Below are 21,589 nucleotides of genomic sequence, written 5' to 3' on the forward strand. Positions count from 1 at the left end.
GTTTTATGAGATAGCAATCAAGCGCTGCGCAACCACATCACAATACTTTATCGAGAAAGACTTCCACGGTCACCGTAACGAGCAGCTTGTTACGGTGGAGATAGGTCGTAAAACTAAAGAGTGCTTTAATGGAAAACCTTGCCCACTAGGGTAGGGTGTCGGATGGGAAACTGGCATCAGTGGCAACCATTTCCACCGAACGAAGGAAGACGTCACCGATTGGAGCGAGTGTGTGTTTGCGGTTGATAACGATGATGAAGCTGTAAAGTTGAGCCACTCCTAATTAGGATTAGGTTACCGTACCTCGCATGTTGTGCCCTTTTATTGTGCCGGTGGTGAAAATAGGTGGCAATCAATTGGATTATTTGATAAAATCAATACAAATAATAAAGTGGTAGTTGGTGCGGTGTGTGGTACACCCGAGACCTATAATTTAGCACCACTCAATCAACCGTGGAGTTTTAATGAGCAATGGTCGGACGTGGTAGCTTCGCTTGGGGTGTCCTATTTCTCCAACAAAACCATTCTGAGGAATGCGATGCAACGTGATATGTGCGAGTTGCAGTACAATTTATCGATCGATTTTTCTCATGCAATAGTTATCATCAATACATTCATTATCGGTTTCAATCGATTGCACTACTTTCACTCTCTCTCTCTCTCTCTCTCTCTCTCTCTCTCTCTCTCTCTCACTCTAGCTCATTACAAAGCCTCACTTATACTGTTTGTTTTTCTAAATCCTTTTTAAAAAGGCTTGCTATCTTATATTTAGATCGTTCAGTCTTGAGGTTGGCTTCGACTGTAGTGACCCATAAAACTTTACAGCAACCCGGCAACGCTTTCCGAGCTTCTTATCTAGGACAGCGCCAAGAGCCAGCAAAGACACGGCAAAAGAAAACTGGACCACCTATCCAACCGGGCAACCCTATGAACCGTAACGCATCCTTAATTAATTGAAAGCTTATAAATTATCCCCAACAACCCCCAAAATTCCTACCATGAAATATGGCAAAAGAAAACGCATGCAATCATGCTTCATGTTCGGTTGGAGAAAACTAGAAACAAAAACCCTCATCGGAGCTAGGTGGCCCCGCAGTTCGCAAAGCGCCACCCGTGCTGCGAAAAAATCTCTCCCACCTAATGACATCAATTCCAATCGGAAAATCACCCACAATCGACACTACAACACCAGTAGCAGCCATCCTAAAGCAGGTGAATTCAATTTTTCTGTTTGCTGTAGTCCCCTTACTGGCTACGGATAACACGGGTAGTTGTCGATCCACAACCGTTAAACAGCAAAAACGTTGTACAAAATAACATGAAAAAAAAACACCACCATATCTACCACGCGGGTTTGGATAAAATATGGAAACTTTGGCACTTTAATTCGACAGAAAGATTAATTTTTCATCAGCCGTGAGAAAAACCGGTGTGTTCAACGAGCCTTCTCCCCCGGCCTACCTGAATTGGGTTGAGCGAACACTGGGTGGTGGTACAAACCGTCTTGTCTTGGCCTATCACCCCGCCACGAAGCAGACCCAAAACCGTCCCCTCCTTCCTCGCCTCATCGATCCATCCAGCTTGCCGGCAAAACATCGTCAATTAGCATAATAACCTTGAAAACGATGTTGCACTCCGCGTGTTTCGACGGAAGTTTGCTTCCTTTTTTGCATCATTGCGTGTGATGCGTACAGCAGAAGAGGCTGGATTTGGATTCCAAATTCGGAAGATCGTGCCCCCGATGCCATCTATTTTTTTTTTTTTTTTTTTTTTTGTTGAGTGTGTTTCTTCTTTCGAATCGCGTACTTAATGCTTGGAGTGAGATTTCGATCGGATCTGCCATTAACGTCAAAACGCAATTAATCTCATTTCGATGCGGAGTTTAACGGGTTAAAAAACGATTGAGCATCGGATTGAATGCGCTATCGATGTTTTTAACTGTAAAGCATGCTTTGAATGCTACATATCATATCGATTTCTTTCGTATGCAGTTTCTCTTGATTGTAAGCTAATAAAAAATGGTCAAAAAGCGTATACTAAAAGTAAGTAAGGAGTAAACTAAAGTAAAGAAAACTAGATCCAAGCGATGGAAGATCCCGTCAATATAATTATACTGTTTCATTAGTACATTCGATGTCACCAGTCCGATGAACTCCCTCCTCTGCAAAAGCGGCCTCCATCCTATGGAGCATATCATCACCAACCGACTAGTGGAAGCTGCAGCTCGGATCCTTGAGAGAGGACTCGACGTAACTGCACTCATCACCAGAGCAAACGCAGAACTACAGACACTCACCAACCAACAACTACCACCGCCGGGGAATTCGTCCCTGGCATCTCCGTACACCTGCCATAGCTGGGAATTTAAAAGCTCTCTCCGGGGAACCGGAAAAAGCAGCCACATCGAAAATAGTCACTCACTTTACTCACTTAATTCTGACTAAATACAAACATTTCCATCATATCTTTACAGACGGCTCCGTTCATCTGGACTCAGCCGGCTGTGGGATCCACTCCACCACAGACAACTGCGCCATTAAACTTCCTAATCACACCTCCATCTTTTCCGCCGAAGCAATAGCAATTCAACAAGCCGCCGACGAAGAACTACAGACTGACCGACCGAACGTCATATTCAACGACAGTGCCAGTGTTCTGGCTGCCCTGGATCACGGCACCTCCAAAGACTCCCACATCCAGCTCCAAGACTCCATACCTGTATCCCCGACAATCGTTTTCTGTTGGATTCCGGGTCATTCCGGATTCAACAGAAACGAGAACCGTTCACCAACACCCTTATCTCCCAACACAGGAACTCCACATGGCACAAAGTAGACCTCAGCAACAAACTCCGTACTATCAAGCACAACACCTCTTCATGAGAAGATACCGATCCAGCCACATACAACGAGTCCTTCGTATAGGTCATACTCGCCTTACGCACTCCTACCTCATAGAAAAATTCAGTCTTCCACTCTGCAGCTTCTGTGGTGTCGACATCACCGTCCGCCACATCCTCACCGATTGCCATGGATACACGACACACCGAGCCACCTGCCAACTGATTTAACGACAATCCTATCACTTGACAAACTCCAGCAGAACCGCCTCATTAGATTTTTACGCATCAGTCATTTATACAAAGAAATTTAAGCACTAGTTTAAACTTATCCGATACCATATGCCATAATCGCAATAGTTTTCCATAATATTTAAGCCACATTTACGATAGTTTTTTTTTTAGATTAAACCATCTTATTTTTTACTCAGTAGAGGGGCGAATGTAGTCTCTAAGACTTAAAGCCTTTATAAAATAAACGAAAAAAAAATAGTATATTCGGAAATGTCAGCATGCAATAGCTTTACTTTCTATTTAATTAGTTGAGCAACGCTTATTCACATTCCCAACGTAGCTCCAAATTGAACAGCATGGTCGAGAATGGCAAGAGTTCCTGCTATTTTATTGCAGAATGGTCCCAGAATCCCCAGGAGATGTCTTTCTCCTGTATATTACTGCTTTTATCGATTACAGCAGGCCCCGCAAACGGTCACATCAACAACACAAATCAGCACACTTCACACCCAATAACGTCCAATTCCCATTAGCCAAGTGGTCACGGAAACTAAGACTGCGTTCGGTGGTCATCTGGCTAGTTTATCGACATCCTTTCGACCCGTTACCGGTACGAAATAAGCCAGGATTCTTCCAACGTAAGCATCTATTAGGGGATTTCTTTAGCGTCTGTTAAAGGGGATATTCCAGACCGCATTTGGAGCACCGTGTTGTACGAATTTTCCTCAATACAATTACACAAATATTTTCGAAATTATAAATACAACCAAAACAACACAGCAAGGCTTCAATAAATGTCAACCTACATATGGCAAACACTTGCTCGGAATGATATGAAAACAATATTGATTTGACTTGTTAGAAGAGTCTTGTTATTCTTGACAACGAGTTTCCTAATTTAGCACGCGCACAAACGTTCTATTCATTCTGCAAAAGTCTAACCATTCCTGGTTAGAACTTTTCCACTCTATTCACGGAGCTCTTTTGCAGATAGCATCTAGAAAGGAAGAAAAACGAACCATCCGACAACAACCATGCATGTCCGGGCCAGGGGACAAACAAAGACAAACCGAACGCACGTTCAATTTCCACTTCCGTTGAAAAACAATCCGGTTCGAGAGGTTTTCCACCCTCCGGGGGCAGGGGACACGGAGATGAGAAATACCATCAACTTTGCCATGGATATAGGCCAATTATGGATGCCGAAAATATACACACCTACCCAAGGAAAATGGCACCCAGACCCGTTTCCAAAGGTGACGCCTGGGACGGAAATAAAACAGACTCCTTGGAGGTGCTGGCTTCCTGTCTCTCGCTCTTGCTCTCTTGCATCTTTTACCCATCTTTTAAAAAAAGGTGGAAATTTTACGCGAATGTCCTGGTACCTTTACAAACCATCCGATGGCAGTCGCTTTAGACGACCATTTACAACGAAGACACGCATTAAATTGGCTACTTCTATCACATTAGTACGTCCAAAAACGGGGCACTTGATGGCAAGGGACGCAATTTCCGAACGGAACTGTGTTTGTTGGGCAAGACGCGTAACGCCTGACCCAGCAGGACATTAGCCCGGTTACTGGAGATGGTAAAGCCGCAAGAAATCATTTCACGTTTGGCTGCCCCTTGGTATGGTTATAGCCAAAGGGTATGTTAAATTCTTCTTCCTCTGCGCGGCGCAAATTGGCCAGATGACTGACTGGGTTTGTTGAAGAAAATAGGAATTACTTGTCTGCTTCATTCCTCGTGATTTGCTAGAAACTCTGGCCGTGTCGCGCGTTAAGGACTTTCTACCGGGTGCTGGAACAGCACTATAATTCACCTTTTCACCCACCGGTTCACAGCGACGAAAACAACGCTACCTGTGTGTATTAGGGAAAGGCCAATCGACCGAGTCTAGGCGCCATCTTTATAAAAGTCACTGCTCTACGAAGGAAGACGAATTAGATTTATGCGTTACGTTTTCCGTTCGTATTCTGCTCATGATCCTGAAAGAGCTTCCTTTTCCAGGAGTGAAAGAGCAGGCACGCGCCTAGGGCAACCCTCGCTACACTTTATTTATTAGCCAAACGCAGCGTGGAGGCAGCGCATTTTTTGGCAACAACATCCCGGCGACTTTAGGCGCGTGGAATGGCGGATGTTTAAGGTAGCCAATTTCTGGCGCTGCGTACTACTACTTCTCAGTGATATCTATCTTAATAAATCGTATTTGAAGGCAGCAAGGCAAACACCATGGATTTTTCTCTCTCTGGCCACGATCAAGCGTATCAAGTGCGATATCAAAATAAATGCGTATAGTACACTAGCACACTTCAAGCATCATTAAACTTTATTTGACTCTTGCCTTTGGCGCAAGATGCTCTGTACCGTTAGCCAACAGCTTCGAAGTACCACGCAAATATTCCAATTCTTTTTTTTAAACGCAAAAACAACATCATCTTCATCAATTTCTATTATCATTTAGAATAAACAAATTCAAAATGATTACAGAAAGTCATACATTTGGATGGCGCTTTAAAACCGTTCCTGGTAATCATTAAAATAACCTTCTAAACAACCGGTTCGTCTCCTTGTAGCAATGCCATTAACAGGAAAGTAGGAACCATCAGCAGAACCTTTGATGAAGAAATTGTTTCCTACTTTTCACAACATCTTACCAAGAATACTTCCCTGATTGAAACATTCAATGAATTCCCCAGTTCTCCCTACCTTGTTGCCAATGGATATTGGGCTCTTGACAACCAAATTTTTACCCGATTTTAGCACGTGTTAATGCAACCGTGACGTTACGAGGGTAGCTTTCAGCTCGTTCGCTTCAGCCAGCCTTTTGGTAGTCCATCCACAACGACTGAATCTGACTGTCGTCGCAATAGCACTCTGCACATTGCTTACTTCTGGTCACGGTCTTGAATTTGCTTTCAATCTTTGGCACGCATTGCCATTACCACACGGCCTCCCAGTATGACAGTTGAAGAATTAATGGTACACGCAACGAGCTAATTAAAACTTTTTTTGACAGTCAGATTCTATTACTTTTTTTTGATACGGTCGCTCCGGGATACATCGGCACACTGGGTCGCCCAGGCTAGCAAAGCGCAGGGGGAAATGAAAGCAAAATGTGATGATAAATTTTCCCTTTCTTGTTTTTGGCTTTTTACCCTCAAAAAATCTCCTTAGGGATAAGGAGAATTGTTTCGCCCCCGGAGGGATGGTCGAGGGCGCCTGCCGGATCATGTTTCACCTCTTCAACTTTTCCGGCGCTTCCCAAGGAAGAGGACAAAGCCAAGCTAATCTAACGGCGTGCAATTTGGGGCACCAACACTTGCAACAACAATCTCCGTGTCACACACGAATCCGTGTCACCAATTTCAGCTTCTTTGGCTGTGCAAATACTACACTCCAGGCTCCTGTGCGGCACCACCAGGCGTAACGAAGCTCGCATTCGAGCGAACAACGATCGAAAAACGATCCAATTCAATTTCTAATGCAATTTCGATTGCTTCAACGCTTGGAAGCAGACACTACAGCAGGAAGGGTGCGAAAGTTTCGTGTAAACATACAATCGAAAGGGCGGTCAAATTGGCGGCAAACTTCTGCCGGCCTTGTTTGCTGCCCTTTTTTTTCCTCTAGCTCCCGCCGTGAAGAGGAAGATCTTCGATCGATTGCGTAAGCATCGGCGACGGGTTCGGGACACATTGTTCGCTATAAAAATATGACCACTTTCTCACGAGTCGGGGAAGGTTATGGTAGTTGTTTTGTTGTTTTTTGCTTGCGTCTCGTGAAACAATTTTTATTGCCTTTTTTCATTGGAGGGTTAGCATAGAGTAGTGAGTGAACTTTACCGACAAATTGAACCGTCGATCTGTTCGGTCCTCTCAGGGGAAAGTGAAGCTTAAATTGGAGAATATTTCTATCAACTTTGTAACATTAACAAGATACCATTAGTTTAATTATCAAACTGCATTAACTAATGTGTGCAGCTTATTCAATCATTCAAGAGCTTTTTCACAGATTTCCACATACAACTTAAATTTTCTTCTCGGGCTGTAAGCTGTTCAATGAAAATCCCAAGTGTCGTTCACTTCCGTAAACGAGACTTGTTACTAGACAGCAACACATCAAACGACAAGCATCCGTCAACGAGGTTCCATGCCCAAACGAGGTTGTCTTCTCAACAAAACACACACATACACCAGGGACCATTTTAAGACCACTCTTCAATCATCAGTTAGAAAACACTCATTCACACTGTAATCGTCATTGTTTTCACTGGTCTGTCTCACCCTTTACACCGGCAGAGCTTTCTGCTACAAACTAACCGACCATTACGAAAACCCTTCCTTAGTTTGGTTTTACTGTTTTTTCCCTCCCGCGGCAGGAAAATTCGTTCCTACGAACATCTATTTTTTCTAACGACTAAAGGAAAGGTAAAACTAGCCCTTCGTTTTCTTCACTTTCCATCTCGTTCAACGCGCAGACACACGGCAAAACCGGTCTCCCAAGAGGGGGGAGGGGGTCTCCAGCTCGATGAGTTCGGTTGTAGTCATCAGCTTCCTCCACACTTGGGAATGCAGACTTTAGCATGGGGCAAGTTTTGTGTGTTGTTGCTGATCTTCCCTGCACCGCTCATCGGTGGCACGGTGAGTTCCGCTTCCGGCGTAGAAAACTGACCAGTTTTGCTGTAGCAAATGCCGCACCATTTTTAATCGGAGCTATCAGTTTTACGCTAATGATGAACTTTTTTCTCACTTTTTTTTGCAGTGACTTTTTTTTACTTTCCAGCTCAAGCATTGCTCTTATATTATGTGAGTTATTTAACACAAACAAATACTCCAGTGGCCCATAAAAGTTCGCTTCGCGGAATGAAAAAAGATCTCTTGTTCCGTTAGCTAAAGATCATTCCTTCCGATTTGGAAGCTAGATAAAGATTTACAAAAAAAATCATCTACCTTCAAACATCAAAAAACCCTTTCGCTTTCGTGGGGCATTCAATTCTCTACAGGAGGAGGGTTTTTTTTGCTGGTTTAATCACTCGTACCGATCATGTTTCGCCACAAGTTCTCAGACACTAATCCACAGCAGCAAGAGCCCACCGCTTGGAAAGAGAAATCAAAGAAAAAGCCTTTACCATCCTAAAGGGTATTGAAATCCTGTGGGATTTCTGTTTCCCTTTAGCGGTGGTACTATTTCGTTACGCTACGTTGAGTTTTTTTCTTTCCCGGGAAAAGCGTAGTTTCCGATTCTTACAGGAAAAAAAGCGTGCGTTTCGGAATTGCAAACCAAAATATCCACCTTCTCCGTCTACTTAGGCGAGATTTATATATCTTATCCTGGCCAGCAAAAAAAAAATCATGGCAGAAAAAAGGTGCAAAAAATAAATAGGCATTTCTGCAGAAGAGTTTTGCAGCCAAAGGGAAAACGAAACGAAACGATAAAGTTAGCAATAGTAAAGTTGAAACTGGTCTAAGACTTTTTTTTTTGCTTTGTGTTTGCACTGAGCTACAAGAACGAACAGAAGGAATATTTTAACTTCATCACAAATTATTGCCGCTCGAAACTTTCTTCCGTGATAGTTTTCCCAATCGACTGTTGTTTTTTGCCCGCCCGGCACTACGAAAAGACACTTGCAAAAGTATTATTAGTGAGAAAAATTGTTTTCTCATAAATTTCTGCACAAACCGGGTAAAGTTATTGGTTGGAAAGCTACAGTACTGGACAACATAATTCATACGCTTTAACTATTCTTTCTACAAGCTCAATATTTCCTTTCATGTAATAGTTACAACAATGCTATCTTCAGGAAAGTTGTTGCCCTATTATCAGGCAATCATGTTGTAGAAGTGAAGTTATTAGAATTACGCATGACTTTCTAAAAATATGCTATCTTTCTGGAAAAGTTGAGGATCGGTATGGTCAAAATAAATCATACACCAAAATTCTTATTCACAAGATATGGTTATATCAAATAACTCCATTTATTTTTGCACCCTTAATATTTGGTATGGCCACCCTTTGCCTCCAGCACCGCTTCCAATCGACGAGGCATATTTTCAACAAGATTCCTTAGATATTCTTGATCAATTTTCTCCCACGCTGTTTTCAAAACATCAAAATAGTAGGCTTGGTTGGAGATCGATGTTTTGTCCACTTTTTCGTCCAAATAACAACACAAATTCTCTATCGAATTCAAGTCGGGAGATTGGGGTGGCCGAGCACCTTAATTCAGTTAGATTTGAAGAATGCAGTTGTTTTTTTTTGCCGTATGTTTGGGGTCGTTGTCTTGTTGAAAAATGTAATTTGTTTCTAGGCCAGTTTTCAATAGTGAAACCCCCAAATTTTCAAACAAACAAGTTAATATATATATACTTCTGCGGTCATAATCCCCCTGATATTCACCAAACTTCCGACTCCAGACTTTACCGTCTTCCGAATGTTTAGTTCCTTAAGTGTGTCACCGGATCTGCGCCATACCCTGGATCGACAGCGGCGGCGGGTTTTTTCCAGATATGCTGCACAGCTCCAATAGAAATCGAATACTTTTCAGCAATTTTCCGGAAAGCAATTCCTTTTTTTCGATCGTTTATAACCAGATTTCTCACATCGAGCGAAATTTATTTTATGGACATTTTACACTTTTCATATGACGCAATATTTTGATCCACTAGCTTGCCAGTAAAAGAACTGTCAAATAAGCCACTAGTTTTACAGTACTGTCGGAATGTTAGTTAATTATCACGGCAAGAAAAAATATTTTTTAAGTACATATATGATTTATGTTGTCCATGCTTAAAAACCAACTGTCGGCTATAACAACTTCTTGCATGCAAATAAAGCTATTTTTAATATTTTTCTCTGCAAAACTTATAACTTTAATGACAATACTATAATTCTTCCGAATAAATCATGGTTTTTATCTGAAAAATATAGCAATTACTTCTCAAAGAGCATGTATGATTTATTTTGTCCAGTACTGTAGCTCCAACCAGCATCTGTGGCAGTATCGCAAGAATTAGGTACATAAAGATGCTATATAAAGCGTTCTTTGATTATATGCAAATAAAATCAATTTGAGTTTTGTTTATTTATTATTAGTTTCATAATTTTTTTTATTAAAAAAAACGTGAGACGGATAGGAACACTGATTGACATAAGACATCAGACATGAGTTAAAATAAGCAAGTAAAAATACCTCTAGAATTTCTCAAGAAAACAAGTTACAGATTGCTGTAGAATAACAAGAAGGGAAATTAATTTCCTCGTTTACTATCCACATCACCATCGGCCAAAAAGTGAATAGAATACTTCAGCGCATAATTAAGTAATAGTAGTAGTAGTGTTCTTTATTGACAATGAGTTAAGTATACATTGAATATGTTGAAATGTTTACAATGGGTTCGTTTTTACTTTCCTCATTATTTTGGAATAATTGCCTTGCTGTTTTTGTGATAATATATTTTCCTTTAAGGAGACTGGATTTTGGGTGGGAAAATAAGCAAAACCCACCGCAGGACAAGAAATTTTTTTTCCACAGGTTATTACAGGTCTTATTAAGGAAGAGTACAGTAGAAGTTTCCATTTGGAGCAATATTTCGACAGTTTGCTACAGGTGCCAATGGCAAAGTCATCTGCGTATTGGTATTTTGTACAATTTTTCATTTTGGGTATGTCAGCGTTGAAGATGTTAAAAAGTAAGGATGAGAGTACACTCCCCTGTGGCACACCCGCAATGGGAGATCTATTCGGTAGGAAGCAACTGATAAGATGTGTAAGATATTTTGGATAACCATATTTAATTAATTTGAAGATTAGGGCGTCATGCCAAATAGTGTCAAAAGCTTTTTCTCCATATCTAATAATATTAGTCCAGTGGATTTATTCAAGTGCCGATTGTGGATCTTATCCTTTTTTTGAGTCGATGTAATTGGTGTGTTGCTGAGAGACCGGATTGAAAACCAAATTGGGAATTTGGAATAATGCCTAATACTGCAGAGTGTTCAACGCATAATTAAAGCAGCAAACATTCCTTCACAAACAAGACAACTTTCCTCGGAGTATGCGAGACCAAAGTTCTGCCCACCAACCAGACTTATGAGGCGCAATCATCTCCACAATGACGCCTACGTCATTGTTGAAATATTTTTCCTTCTTCCATACCTTCCTGCCAAAACTACCAAGACCCTTTCCTCTAGCGAAAGAAGTTTGGTGCCTTTGGTGGAGACACTCTAATTCTTCGCTCTCGAATCCGTGCGCATAACCGAATATTTGGCTCGACGGCCCACCTTCGCTGGCAGGAATTTGAAATCCGAACTATGCCTGGCCCATGCTAGTGACTCAGGTAAGCTCTGGCGGGCATACTGTTGGAAGTAGGTGCCTCGAATTCACGTTCAACCTTGAAATCAAACGACTAACGACTTAAGAAGATGTCTCTCTGAACAAGAAAAAAAGAGGATTTTGAGTATCAAAAAACACTCGTATTCAATATTTTTGTTTAAAAAAATCAAACAACTGAAATCCATGCAACCTTTTCCTTTGATCTTCATTAGCAAAATCCACCTTAAGCTTTTCGTGTTCTGAGTCTACAAGCCGTGCCGTAGTCTTAGAGCGAACTTCCAACGCAACTTCGCGCGAGCAAATTAACATAAACATTTCGACCGGACCTCGGTCGGTCGGTCGGGTGGCGTCAGAGGTTTCGTGTCTCTAGAAAATCTGTGCCTGTATTTTATTTTTCTCTGTTCTTTCAGTTTGGAAACCAACCCCAACCGGTTCCGTGCTGTGAATAAGAAACGACCGATCAGCCTCATAACATAGCTTGACCCGCACCGAAAGATCAGGTTTTTTTTTGTTCGAATGTCGGAACGACATTTGGCAGGCAAAAAAGGAGAAACAGATCCCATACGGGAGGGTGGATCAAGTCTTCACGGATTGGATTAATATAAAAAAATAAAATAAACAAAACAACAAGACCAGGATACGCTCGGCTTTGGGCAAGGTAATGTGGGTCCTAAAAAAAAAACAAAAATTCGCACCGGGTTGCTTGCCAGCAGGTTTCAGAGTTCCTCTTGCAGAGAAAAAGACGCTCGGCTCGTTAACGCACGCGCTTGAAGCCTACTTTCAAAATGAGCAGAACAGAACCCCATTTCATACCCCATTCACCGGAAACGCATGGAAGGAGCATGAAGGTCAGTGTTGCTTTTTTTTATCCTCTTTCGAATTCTCCCGTGGAATGCTTTAACCCATTTAAAACGGAATCGTCCAAAATCTTATCCTGCACGGCGATAAACGGCCAAAGACCTATTGCCCTTTTTGATTGAATCTCTCTTCTTCGATTCGATTGCTTGTTTCTCCAAGCCGATCACACGCGCGGAATGTGCGCGTTTTCAACACATACACACACACAAAACAGTCGCGTTCCGAAGGTGAACGTTGTAGCCAACACTTCACCAGGCAAGCAAACATCCACCGTGGCATGGGCAAAACAGCCATAGCTCCGCAGAGGCAAATCAATCAATCAGCCTGTTCTCGTCGATGCCCTGAATACGATGGCTCCCATACTCCCCGTGGGAGGAACCGTAGTGGAACCGTATTGGAAGGGCATAATATTGGAGGTGCAATTTAAAATGCAATCCAAGCGATCGACACCAAACGAATGCGCCAAGCTTATAGGGCATCGAACAGGCGGGCTATTTCTTGCCAGCATGATACAAGCAGCGGTCTTTACGGTTTGATGCTAAAGAACAAATTTCATGCTTGCGTAAATTGTATAGATATAAATTTATAGGGAAAAAGCAACGTTAATTAATTAGCATCCTCTCCCAAGTAACATGTAATGATGGTAATTGCAAGCAATGTTATTTTCACACCTTCGTAAATCAAAACGGTTCCTGACGGACTGACTGACTGGCATTTATAAAGCAATATTTATTGGTTGATGTGTAAGTGTCTTGTGCTGATAAAAAAAAATGCTTCCCCGATGAGATCATCCCATGAAGTGGTGGAAAAAAAATACTCCACTAATCTCAACCTCAAATTCAATAAAGCAAAAGACACTAAAATCTTTGCTGCGAGCGCCAATGTGGTGCCAACCGAGCGATTCGGATATCGTAAAATATCGCAATAAATTCTCGGCATTGCTTAAATCTCCAATTTTACTTCATTTGCCCAACGGGGCAAGAACGAACCGCTAGAATCGCTGATTTCCTCACAAGCACCAGCATCAGAAGAAGAAGCATGCTAAACTACCCCCTTAAAAGAAAACTTCCGTTCGTTTCGAAATAACAAAAGCGCACCCACAACGGCCACTTAACGATTTTGGTTGCAGTTTTTTTGGGGAGGTTTTCGGTAGGGGGGGGGGGGGTTGCTTTTTGTATTTCACTTCTTCCGATTCGCTTGGCACATTTTTTTTATGATTGTAATGTGAGCAATCGAATAGTAGGGAATTAGAGTAAAATGATTCCAATCCATGGTGCAAGAAGCACCGTTCGGAACCTTGGCAAAGGATGGGGAAGGCAAACCCGGGGTTCGCAGTTTTGGGGGGGTTGAAAAATTATCCCCCACACAACACCTCAACCTCCCAAACTGCGAAACTGCGCTACGCATCGTCGCCCACAAGCGCACACACACGCACACCTCACAGACGCGCACATAACCCGGTTTAACGGTGAACTGCAAAACTGGTAGGCCAACAGGCCAAATGGGAAAATTCATTCTCAACTGTGTGACTTGAGTTTTTCTTTTTCCTTGCTAATACACCTGCACCACCCGCCAGAGCAATCGCTGCAACTGTGTGTGCGAATGGTGCGCGAACCACCCCGAAACGGTGCCCCCAGTGTGTACATAAAATCAGTCAAATGAATCCAAACCGAAGAGTGTGGCAAATATTAAATCGAACGTAGTGCGTTAGTGTTCGGTCACAAATTGACGGTGACGAATTTAGAAGTAGTAAGACGTTGAGTTCGCCGCCACTTACCGTTTGCCGCACGCACGCTGCTGAGAACTCACCGAGCACACTGGTAGTACTGGTTTTACACCGGTTGACCTTTTCGGATCTGTTTTGTGTGTATGTAGTTTATTGTGTTCGATTACAGCGTTCGATCACGGGACTTCAAACGAGAAGGTTAAAACTACACGCTTCTGTATAACAATGTTATTGACATTGAAGTTGCGAGACGATGTATTCTCTCACATACACTGAGCAGGGGGCAGTGAGGTTGCCGATTCGATTCTAACTTGAAACGCACCACTAAAGAAGCTGTAACATTTAGAGCTGTCAAGTACTACTAGATCGGATACTTTCACTGAGCATTTACACCTTCCATTGCAAAATGATACACACACACATACACATCGTAGGGAATATGTTTGATTCAATTCCCCGCTCTAACCTTATCGCACCTAATGCACCTGCCAAACAGCATGTTCCACCGTGCAGAAATATTAAAATCTCAACCACTATTGTCACAACGTACGTGTGGTAAATCTTCTCGCAAACCAAAGGCACAGGCTACATGACAAATGAACAAACCATTTATCCTCTCGCACTTACGTACTCGCACCACTCACCCAACAACGGGGCTACGTAAACTGTTTTTCACATACGATTCACTGATTTCCTCTGAGACACGCGCACGCACGTCCGACTCCGGAACTGCAAAAGTTTAAATGAAACAGCAACGGAATCTCTAGCCCACGTTCAAGCCGCTGTCCGACGGAAGCCGCTGCTGTGTGCGTGTTTAAGCAGTGTTCGAAAGCTTTCGAATATATGGCCATCTCTTCTCGGTGCCGGTACTGCGCGGCGCGGTGAGAGAGATGGATAGCAAACATGAGCTGTGTTACTGTTGGTTTGGGAAGGAAAATGATTGGAATTAGTAGAAATAACTATTTTCTTATCATTGTTTAAATAAATTTAAATATTTTAGTTAAAATTTTGAATGATTTACATTTGTGTTTTCTATTTGTTCTGTTAAGTATTTTTATATAAGCGATATATTTTAAATATGACGATTAATTTCCCTCTAGGTAGTTGAGGGTTCATTTCGCTCCTTTTCGAGCTTACCACCCCACGCCAAGTGTTCATTCGAATAAAGCGCACGTGGCATTTAGCTCTCTCCCAAAATCACATGATAAGAGTGATGATACGCTCAATGCAATGTTTTGGTATCACTTTTAGTATTAAATTGAGTAAAGGCATGACCAAAAACAAATTCTATTAAATGCTATCGAGTAGGAAATTTATCAGTGTTTTCAAATTTAATTTTTATCTTTGGGTCTAAATAAAATCTATCCATGGAAATGGTTGGTTGATTAATTCCTTTATAGAGACTTTGAGTCTTTGACTTCATCCGTCTACTTATCAAAAGAAATGAGCAAAACAAAATTGCTACAGTTTGTACTAAGCAACTCATCTCCGAAAACAGCATCGTTTCTACCAAAGTATGCATTAAAAAGGCGACTTTTTACAGATGCATGGTAAAATTAAACGGTAAAAGATTCTGTACCCCACCAATTTGCCCATATCCCCATCAATAATAAATCTTTAATTTAAGAGAAAAAAAATCCAAACTTTGCTTGTCATTTTACGGTCTTAAGCTATAAATGTCAACAAATAATTTCTTGACCTTTTTTTCTGTTAAAAAGTCGCCGATTTCATCAATTCATCCCTAATTCAACCATGCAGTCATTTAGATGGATTTTCCTCTTCAAGTTTATCTAGAAAAATTGCTTAGGTTGGTTACTAGGAAACCCCCAGAATTTCCAAACGCTCGCTTCGAGTAGAAAACAACACCACTTCGCGGTCTTTGTGGTACTTTTGCATCCATGTAGTATAAATAACATTGATCAATGCCATTACTGGAGCAAATAAAACGTTCCAGGACCATAAAACGATCGAAAACATTTAACAAAAACAACACAACACAACACATAACAAAAAAAAAGGAAAGGTGGAATACGAATAAGAATTGGAAGGATACTTGGGATGTGGAATCAAAGGATAAGACCGTTGTCTCTGGCGAATCGGTGAATGATCCTCATGTAGGGGAGGTCACTGGTGGCCAACACTTCTTTAATTTCTGTACACGGTCGTCTGCCGATATTCCCGACTGCGGTCAACACGGAGGGTTCTTGCGGTTTCAAATTCCACGCAGGACCATAGAAGGTGATCCACATCGTGGAGAAAAATCGGAATATTTTGGTCGCTTTTTTGTAATGCTTTGAATCTAAAAACTGCATTATCTAATGGATGGATATTTTAGACATTTTACATGGGAACACATTGCCATAATACGTACATGTATCGAATCATCGTTTGCTCGCAAAATTTTAAATATTACTCGCTCTAAGAGCGCAATGAAACATTTCATTTAAATGAAAAATTTTGAAAATGAGGGTAATTTTTCTGAATTATTTCAAGTATAGGTGCTATAAGGAACTATTGCTATAAAAAAACGCAAAGCTAACGGATTCCTCGTCGAGTAAATAATAAATAAATTGGACTTTCATACTAAATCTACTTAATTATCTATACTAAAATGTTATTTTGTTTGTACTATAATTGAACCTTAACTTCCCTTCACTTCTTTTACCTATTTTCAGTCACATTAGCATAAGTAAGAGGATTTCCATCCTAAGTTTGTTCGCAAACTACATCATCCACATTGTTGGAAACAACAAATGATGTGATTGATGAAAATATCCTTAAATGTTCTTTGTAAAATCTGTACGTCGTTCCTACATGTACCCCACTTTTCTTTTGTAAACTGGTTTTTAAGTTTGTTTTAAATTAACAAATTTTTTTTTAAATAAAAAATATATAAAATTTCTCATCGTTTGTACTCGTACTGCTGGGCTCGATTTTTGAGGTAACAACTTCTAGACATTTCTTTTGAATCGCTTTATTTCCATATCTATGTACAATGCTTAAGTGCACAAGCCAGCTGGGGCAATGTGACCCAGCAGCAAACTTCTACAGTCCCCCATGGTATAGCTTCATGCACCATACATCTCGCCGTGAATTCCATCATGCACCTACCTAGAACAATTTGTTAATCTACTATTCCGTCCTTAACACAAGCATGTGTGCTTTACATTATAATTTCCACTTCTCTGCATACCACCGTCTTCAATACACTGATCACGTTTGCCAAAACACACCCACTTGTTGTGCAACATATAACTGATTTCACACACATTTCCGGGCCTCTCCCATTCACAGTCTTTCTCTCGTGTATTGTATTTTGTTAGATAATTTTCAAAATGGTTATAATAGCTTTTTTTATTGAATCCTTTTATGAACCCCTTCAGAGCTCTCGTTATCCAATGAGTTGCAATCGGAATCGCTCACTACTCGTTCATTAGAGCATAATTCTCCTTATATGCTTCACGATATTATGTGCCCACACAGCAAAAATTTCTACATTAAATGTCATAAGAACAACATATTATAGAGGAATAGTTTCCAGTGCAAAAAGCCACTTCACTTTCTCAAATTCTTCACACTGGTTTTTCCTTCCTGCTTACGGGCGTGTTTTTGGGCCCATTTGCATCAAATTTGATGGGGCAGTAGCGCTTGTAATTAACTACCGTCCATGTCGTCATTTTCATTTATTCAACTCGATACTGCGCATCCATACAGTACGACGTTTGTATTTATTTGTTTTGTTTTTCCTTTTTATAATATTTTCTCATTACTGTACCGCTAAGCTAAAATCAGTGTATATTACTAAACTTTGTCTACTGATTTTCACCATTAAGTGTTCGCTTTTTTCTTCTGTTCAGTTTCTGGGTCTGTGTGTGTGTGTGTCTTTGCTTTTCTCATTTAAATGATAATCGACACCGGTGCGCCTTTAAGCTTTTGTTTGCAATGCATATCTCACACGATTTATAGCGCGCGCTTTCTGCTCTTCGTTTTTATTTCTATGTACTTTTTTTATGCTCAGTTTTTCGCTTCATCCATTCATGATGATCGGATCCGATCGTTATCGTAAGTTTTCGCTTCTTTTTCTGGTTTAGTTTTCTGTTTTGAAGCTCCTGCAAACTTCGTTCTCTCCATGAAGAAAGTAGAAGAATACGCTGTATCCTTTCCGAATCGGCTCTGCCCTTGCCTGCGTGTTTTTGCCGGACTAGCAAACAAAAGGGGGCGAGAATATGAGCAAAAATTTAAGAATCGAAATAAATTATTCCATACCACATTTGTTGTGCTTCAGTTGGACAAGCGCATGCAGGTGGTGGTCCGATCGGTCTCTGTCTGTTATGTAGTGACAACCTCCAATCTTAGTTTGTTTGTTGTTGCATGTCTCTTACAATACTAACCCTTAACAAAAGCCAATCGGCCCAGTCGGCTACCGTCTATTGCGCGCGATGAAACATGACCACACGACACCTGGCTTACAAGATGCAGGACCGTTTGAGATCGCATCCACTTTATTTTGTACAGAAATCAAACTTTACCCGGCACATACACACGACGACCACATCGTTTGCTTACTTTCTTCCATTCTTTCAACTGTTTTTGCTTGTTTGTTTGTTTCTTCTTTTGCTAAATATATTTGCTTTTTCCTCCATCATTAAAATCATCCTTCATGAAGTTATTCCCTTTCACTAACTTTTATTTGTTAGCTTTTTTTTGCAAGAAAATTTTAATTTTACTTCTACTAACCTTATAAACTACTGTACAAAAGTACACACAGGGTGGGGAAAAACTGTGGGATGAAAGAAAAAAGTACACATAAAAACGGGAAAACTGAAATTGCTACTGAGAGCCTACTGCTAAATCATGACGAGCAGATGGAGCAAAACGTGTTAACGAGGGTGGATCCGTGCGGGGGAGTAGAATTGGAATACGGTGACCGTATACCGTGTATTTGTGTTTGTGTGAACTATTTTCTTAAGTCGAGCGGATAATGTAAACGCGTATGATGCATCTCAATTGTGTGCGGCGGGCGGACATCCATTCATTTCTTTGCATATGTAGAATTCAACCTTGAACATGAGCCTATACATGCTAGACGTGGAGTCTTCAATCGCATGCATATTCCCGGGTGTATCTGTTCAACGCGATCCGATCTCTAATCAAAAATTGCTTGGAGGGAAAAAAGAAACAATAAAAAACAGAATAAAGCCAGAGAAACATTGAACAAAACAACTTTGACAAAGTTAGGGAAAAGCGACACAGAAGAATTAATTTTGGATCGAGCCAAACCGATACACACGCAACCACAACACCTTTCCTCGCGACCCTTAATAATGTCTCTCACATCCTTTCCACTACCTTCCACTTTCTTCTTTCTATCCTCGCGCATGCACACACGCTTCCCTACACCCTAGCACGATCTACTCGATCTCCTGCTTTTGCAGATTTATGAGCGCTCCCACGATCACGACAATATCGTCCAGCAACTTCAGCGTCCGCGCATCAATACACGTCTGCGGGCTTAGCAGCTGATGGCTCTGAAAGTTCTCCAGTATGTTCTCGATGTAGTTCTTCAGCTTGAACGTTTTGCTCTTGCTAATCTTCTCCGACACGATGTCTTCGAAGTTGTCCACACTATTGCTGTTGCTGCTGCTGCCGCCGAGTACCCGCTCGAGATCATCGTCATCATCCGCCGCCGCACCACCAGCGGACCTGCTGCTTGCCGACGTGACCCGATTCCGCCGACCGTGGCCCCCATTGTTGTTAGTGTGATCGTGCCCGTTTGCCAGTTGGTCTTCAAAGTTGTGAAAATTCTTGCCGGCGATAAGGTTCGTGTTGGTCTTGAACTTGGTCAGAAAGCCGGACTGGCTCAGGACCTGCTCGTCGTCCGTCTGTACACCGAACGCGCGCGACACAAAGCACACACACCCATCGAGTGTGGACGCGACCAGGTACTTCAGCTTGTGGCACTGCTCGTTCGGACAGAACGAGTTGGCAATCTCCTCCGCCGGCAGCTCCTGGACGGCGTTCTGCTTTACGCGCACCACCAGATAATTCAGGATGAGGTGAATCCGTTGAAAGTGTTGCCGCAGGCTGATCGGTACGTTCAGCTTCATCGTAATGTCGTCCGGCCACACGATGAAGTTGCGCAAACAGTCCGCAATCTTAGGCACGTTTTTGTGAAACAGCAACTCAACCTCGGTCGACCCGAGACCAAACACACCACCCAGCCGGACACTGCTCTCGTTCTGCTTGATCTTGCGCAGCGTCAGTATGATGTCGCGCTGGTTCAGATCGAACCACTGCGCCAACGAGTTGACCAGAAACATCCGGTTCCGGCGCAGCCCGAGAAAGAGCATCGGAAACTCGTGCACCATCTGTAGCTTCGCTTTGGACGAACAGTTGGCGGCGGCGGCGGCGGCACTGTCACCGGTGCCGCTTGACGTCACGATTCCACCGCCAACACCGCTACCACTATTGCTTACGGTGGTAGTAGTGGTGGTGATGTTGCTGCTGCTGTTTGGTCGTGCCGGTAGTTTTCGTTTCACCTTCTTCCGGAACAACCGGTTGCCCGGCTGCGTACCGTCTGTGTCCTCGATGTCATCGCTGGCGGAGGCACTGCCGCCTACCACGGTGGTTACGACCTGCTCGTAATCTTCCATCTGTACGTCGTCGTTTTGTTGATGATGCTGCTGCTGCTGCTGCTGGTAGTCATCCATCTTCATGGTGAGTGGATCGATTGAGGCTGCGGAGGAATGCGCTTTGTCTTGCTTGATGCTGCTATTGATCGTACTAATTCGACCTTTGTTGAAACTTTCCATCACTTGTGCGAGCGTCTCCTCGGCAGAGACCGTCGACGAGGACGTCCGGTCGTCCTCGTTGAGGTCCTCCACCAGACTTTCGGTTTCGGCGTCTTCCTCCTCACCACGAACAGCCACCCGTTCGGTTGCGTTGTCGTTCTGTTCGTTGCTGTCTAACTCCGATGATACTGTGGGCCACTGCTGTTTGTCGTTTGGTTCCTCCTCCTCATTCGCATGAATAGTATCTTGCTTGGCCGACCGCTCCAATCGACGCCGCTTTTGTGCACCACCACTTTCCTCCACCCGCACTTCCTCCTCCTGGCTTTCGTCGTTTACAACTTCCTCCTCCACTTGCTCTTCCTCCTGTACCTTCTCCTTTGGCAGACCGCGTCGACGGCTCTCCCGTTTGCCGACTTCCAACGTTTTCCGGTTGGCGGTGTTCTCCAGCTCCGAACTTGGATTAGCGGCCGGAGCGGACGATGTAGCAGCAGCTGCTTTCTGTTGGTTCGGCTTCTGCTGTCGTTGCTGCTGCTTATCGGACGCACCTCCTCCGACAACAGCCCGGACGGTACCGTTCGCCTGTTGCGCTTCCTTACTGACGACCGATCGAGTTCTCACTTTCTCGTGTGGTGCGTTGGAATTGTGGTTATGAATTTTCATAATACCGGCCTAAAATGAGAAATGTTTTAGAAAAGAATGGCACAATTAGTATGAAAATTTTAAAGCATAGTTAAATGTTTTTTTTTTTTTTATATTCGGTAAAGATGTGTGCAAATTCAATAAAGAGTGTGGATCTCTGGATTTATCACA

At 42.4% G+C, this 21,589-nt stretch overlaps 1 protein-coding gene across 1 annotated transcript in view; it reads right to left on the reverse strand.

The window, feature by feature from the left end:
* The window catches only part of LOC126565883 (uncharacterized), a 482,940-nt gene that overhangs the window by 451,491 nt on the left and 9,860 nt on the right, over positions 1-21,589 (reverse strand). Inside the window, exon 3 of the mRNA XM_050223096.1 lies at positions 19,389-21,448. Within this exon, the coding sequence (XP_050079053.1) occupies positions 19,400-21,448 (2,049 nt within the window). The 3' untranslated portion in view covers positions 19,389-19,399. The remainder of the gene's footprint in view (positions 1-19,388; positions 21,449-21,589) is intronic.

Source organism: Anopheles maculipalpis, chromosome 2RL, assembly GCF_943734695.1.
Source record: "Anopheles maculipalpis chromosome 2RL, idAnoMacuDA_375_x, whole genome shotgun sequence".
Classification (NCBI taxonomy): domain Eukaryota; kingdom Metazoa; phylum Arthropoda; class Insecta; order Diptera; family Culicidae; genus Anopheles; species Anopheles maculipalpis.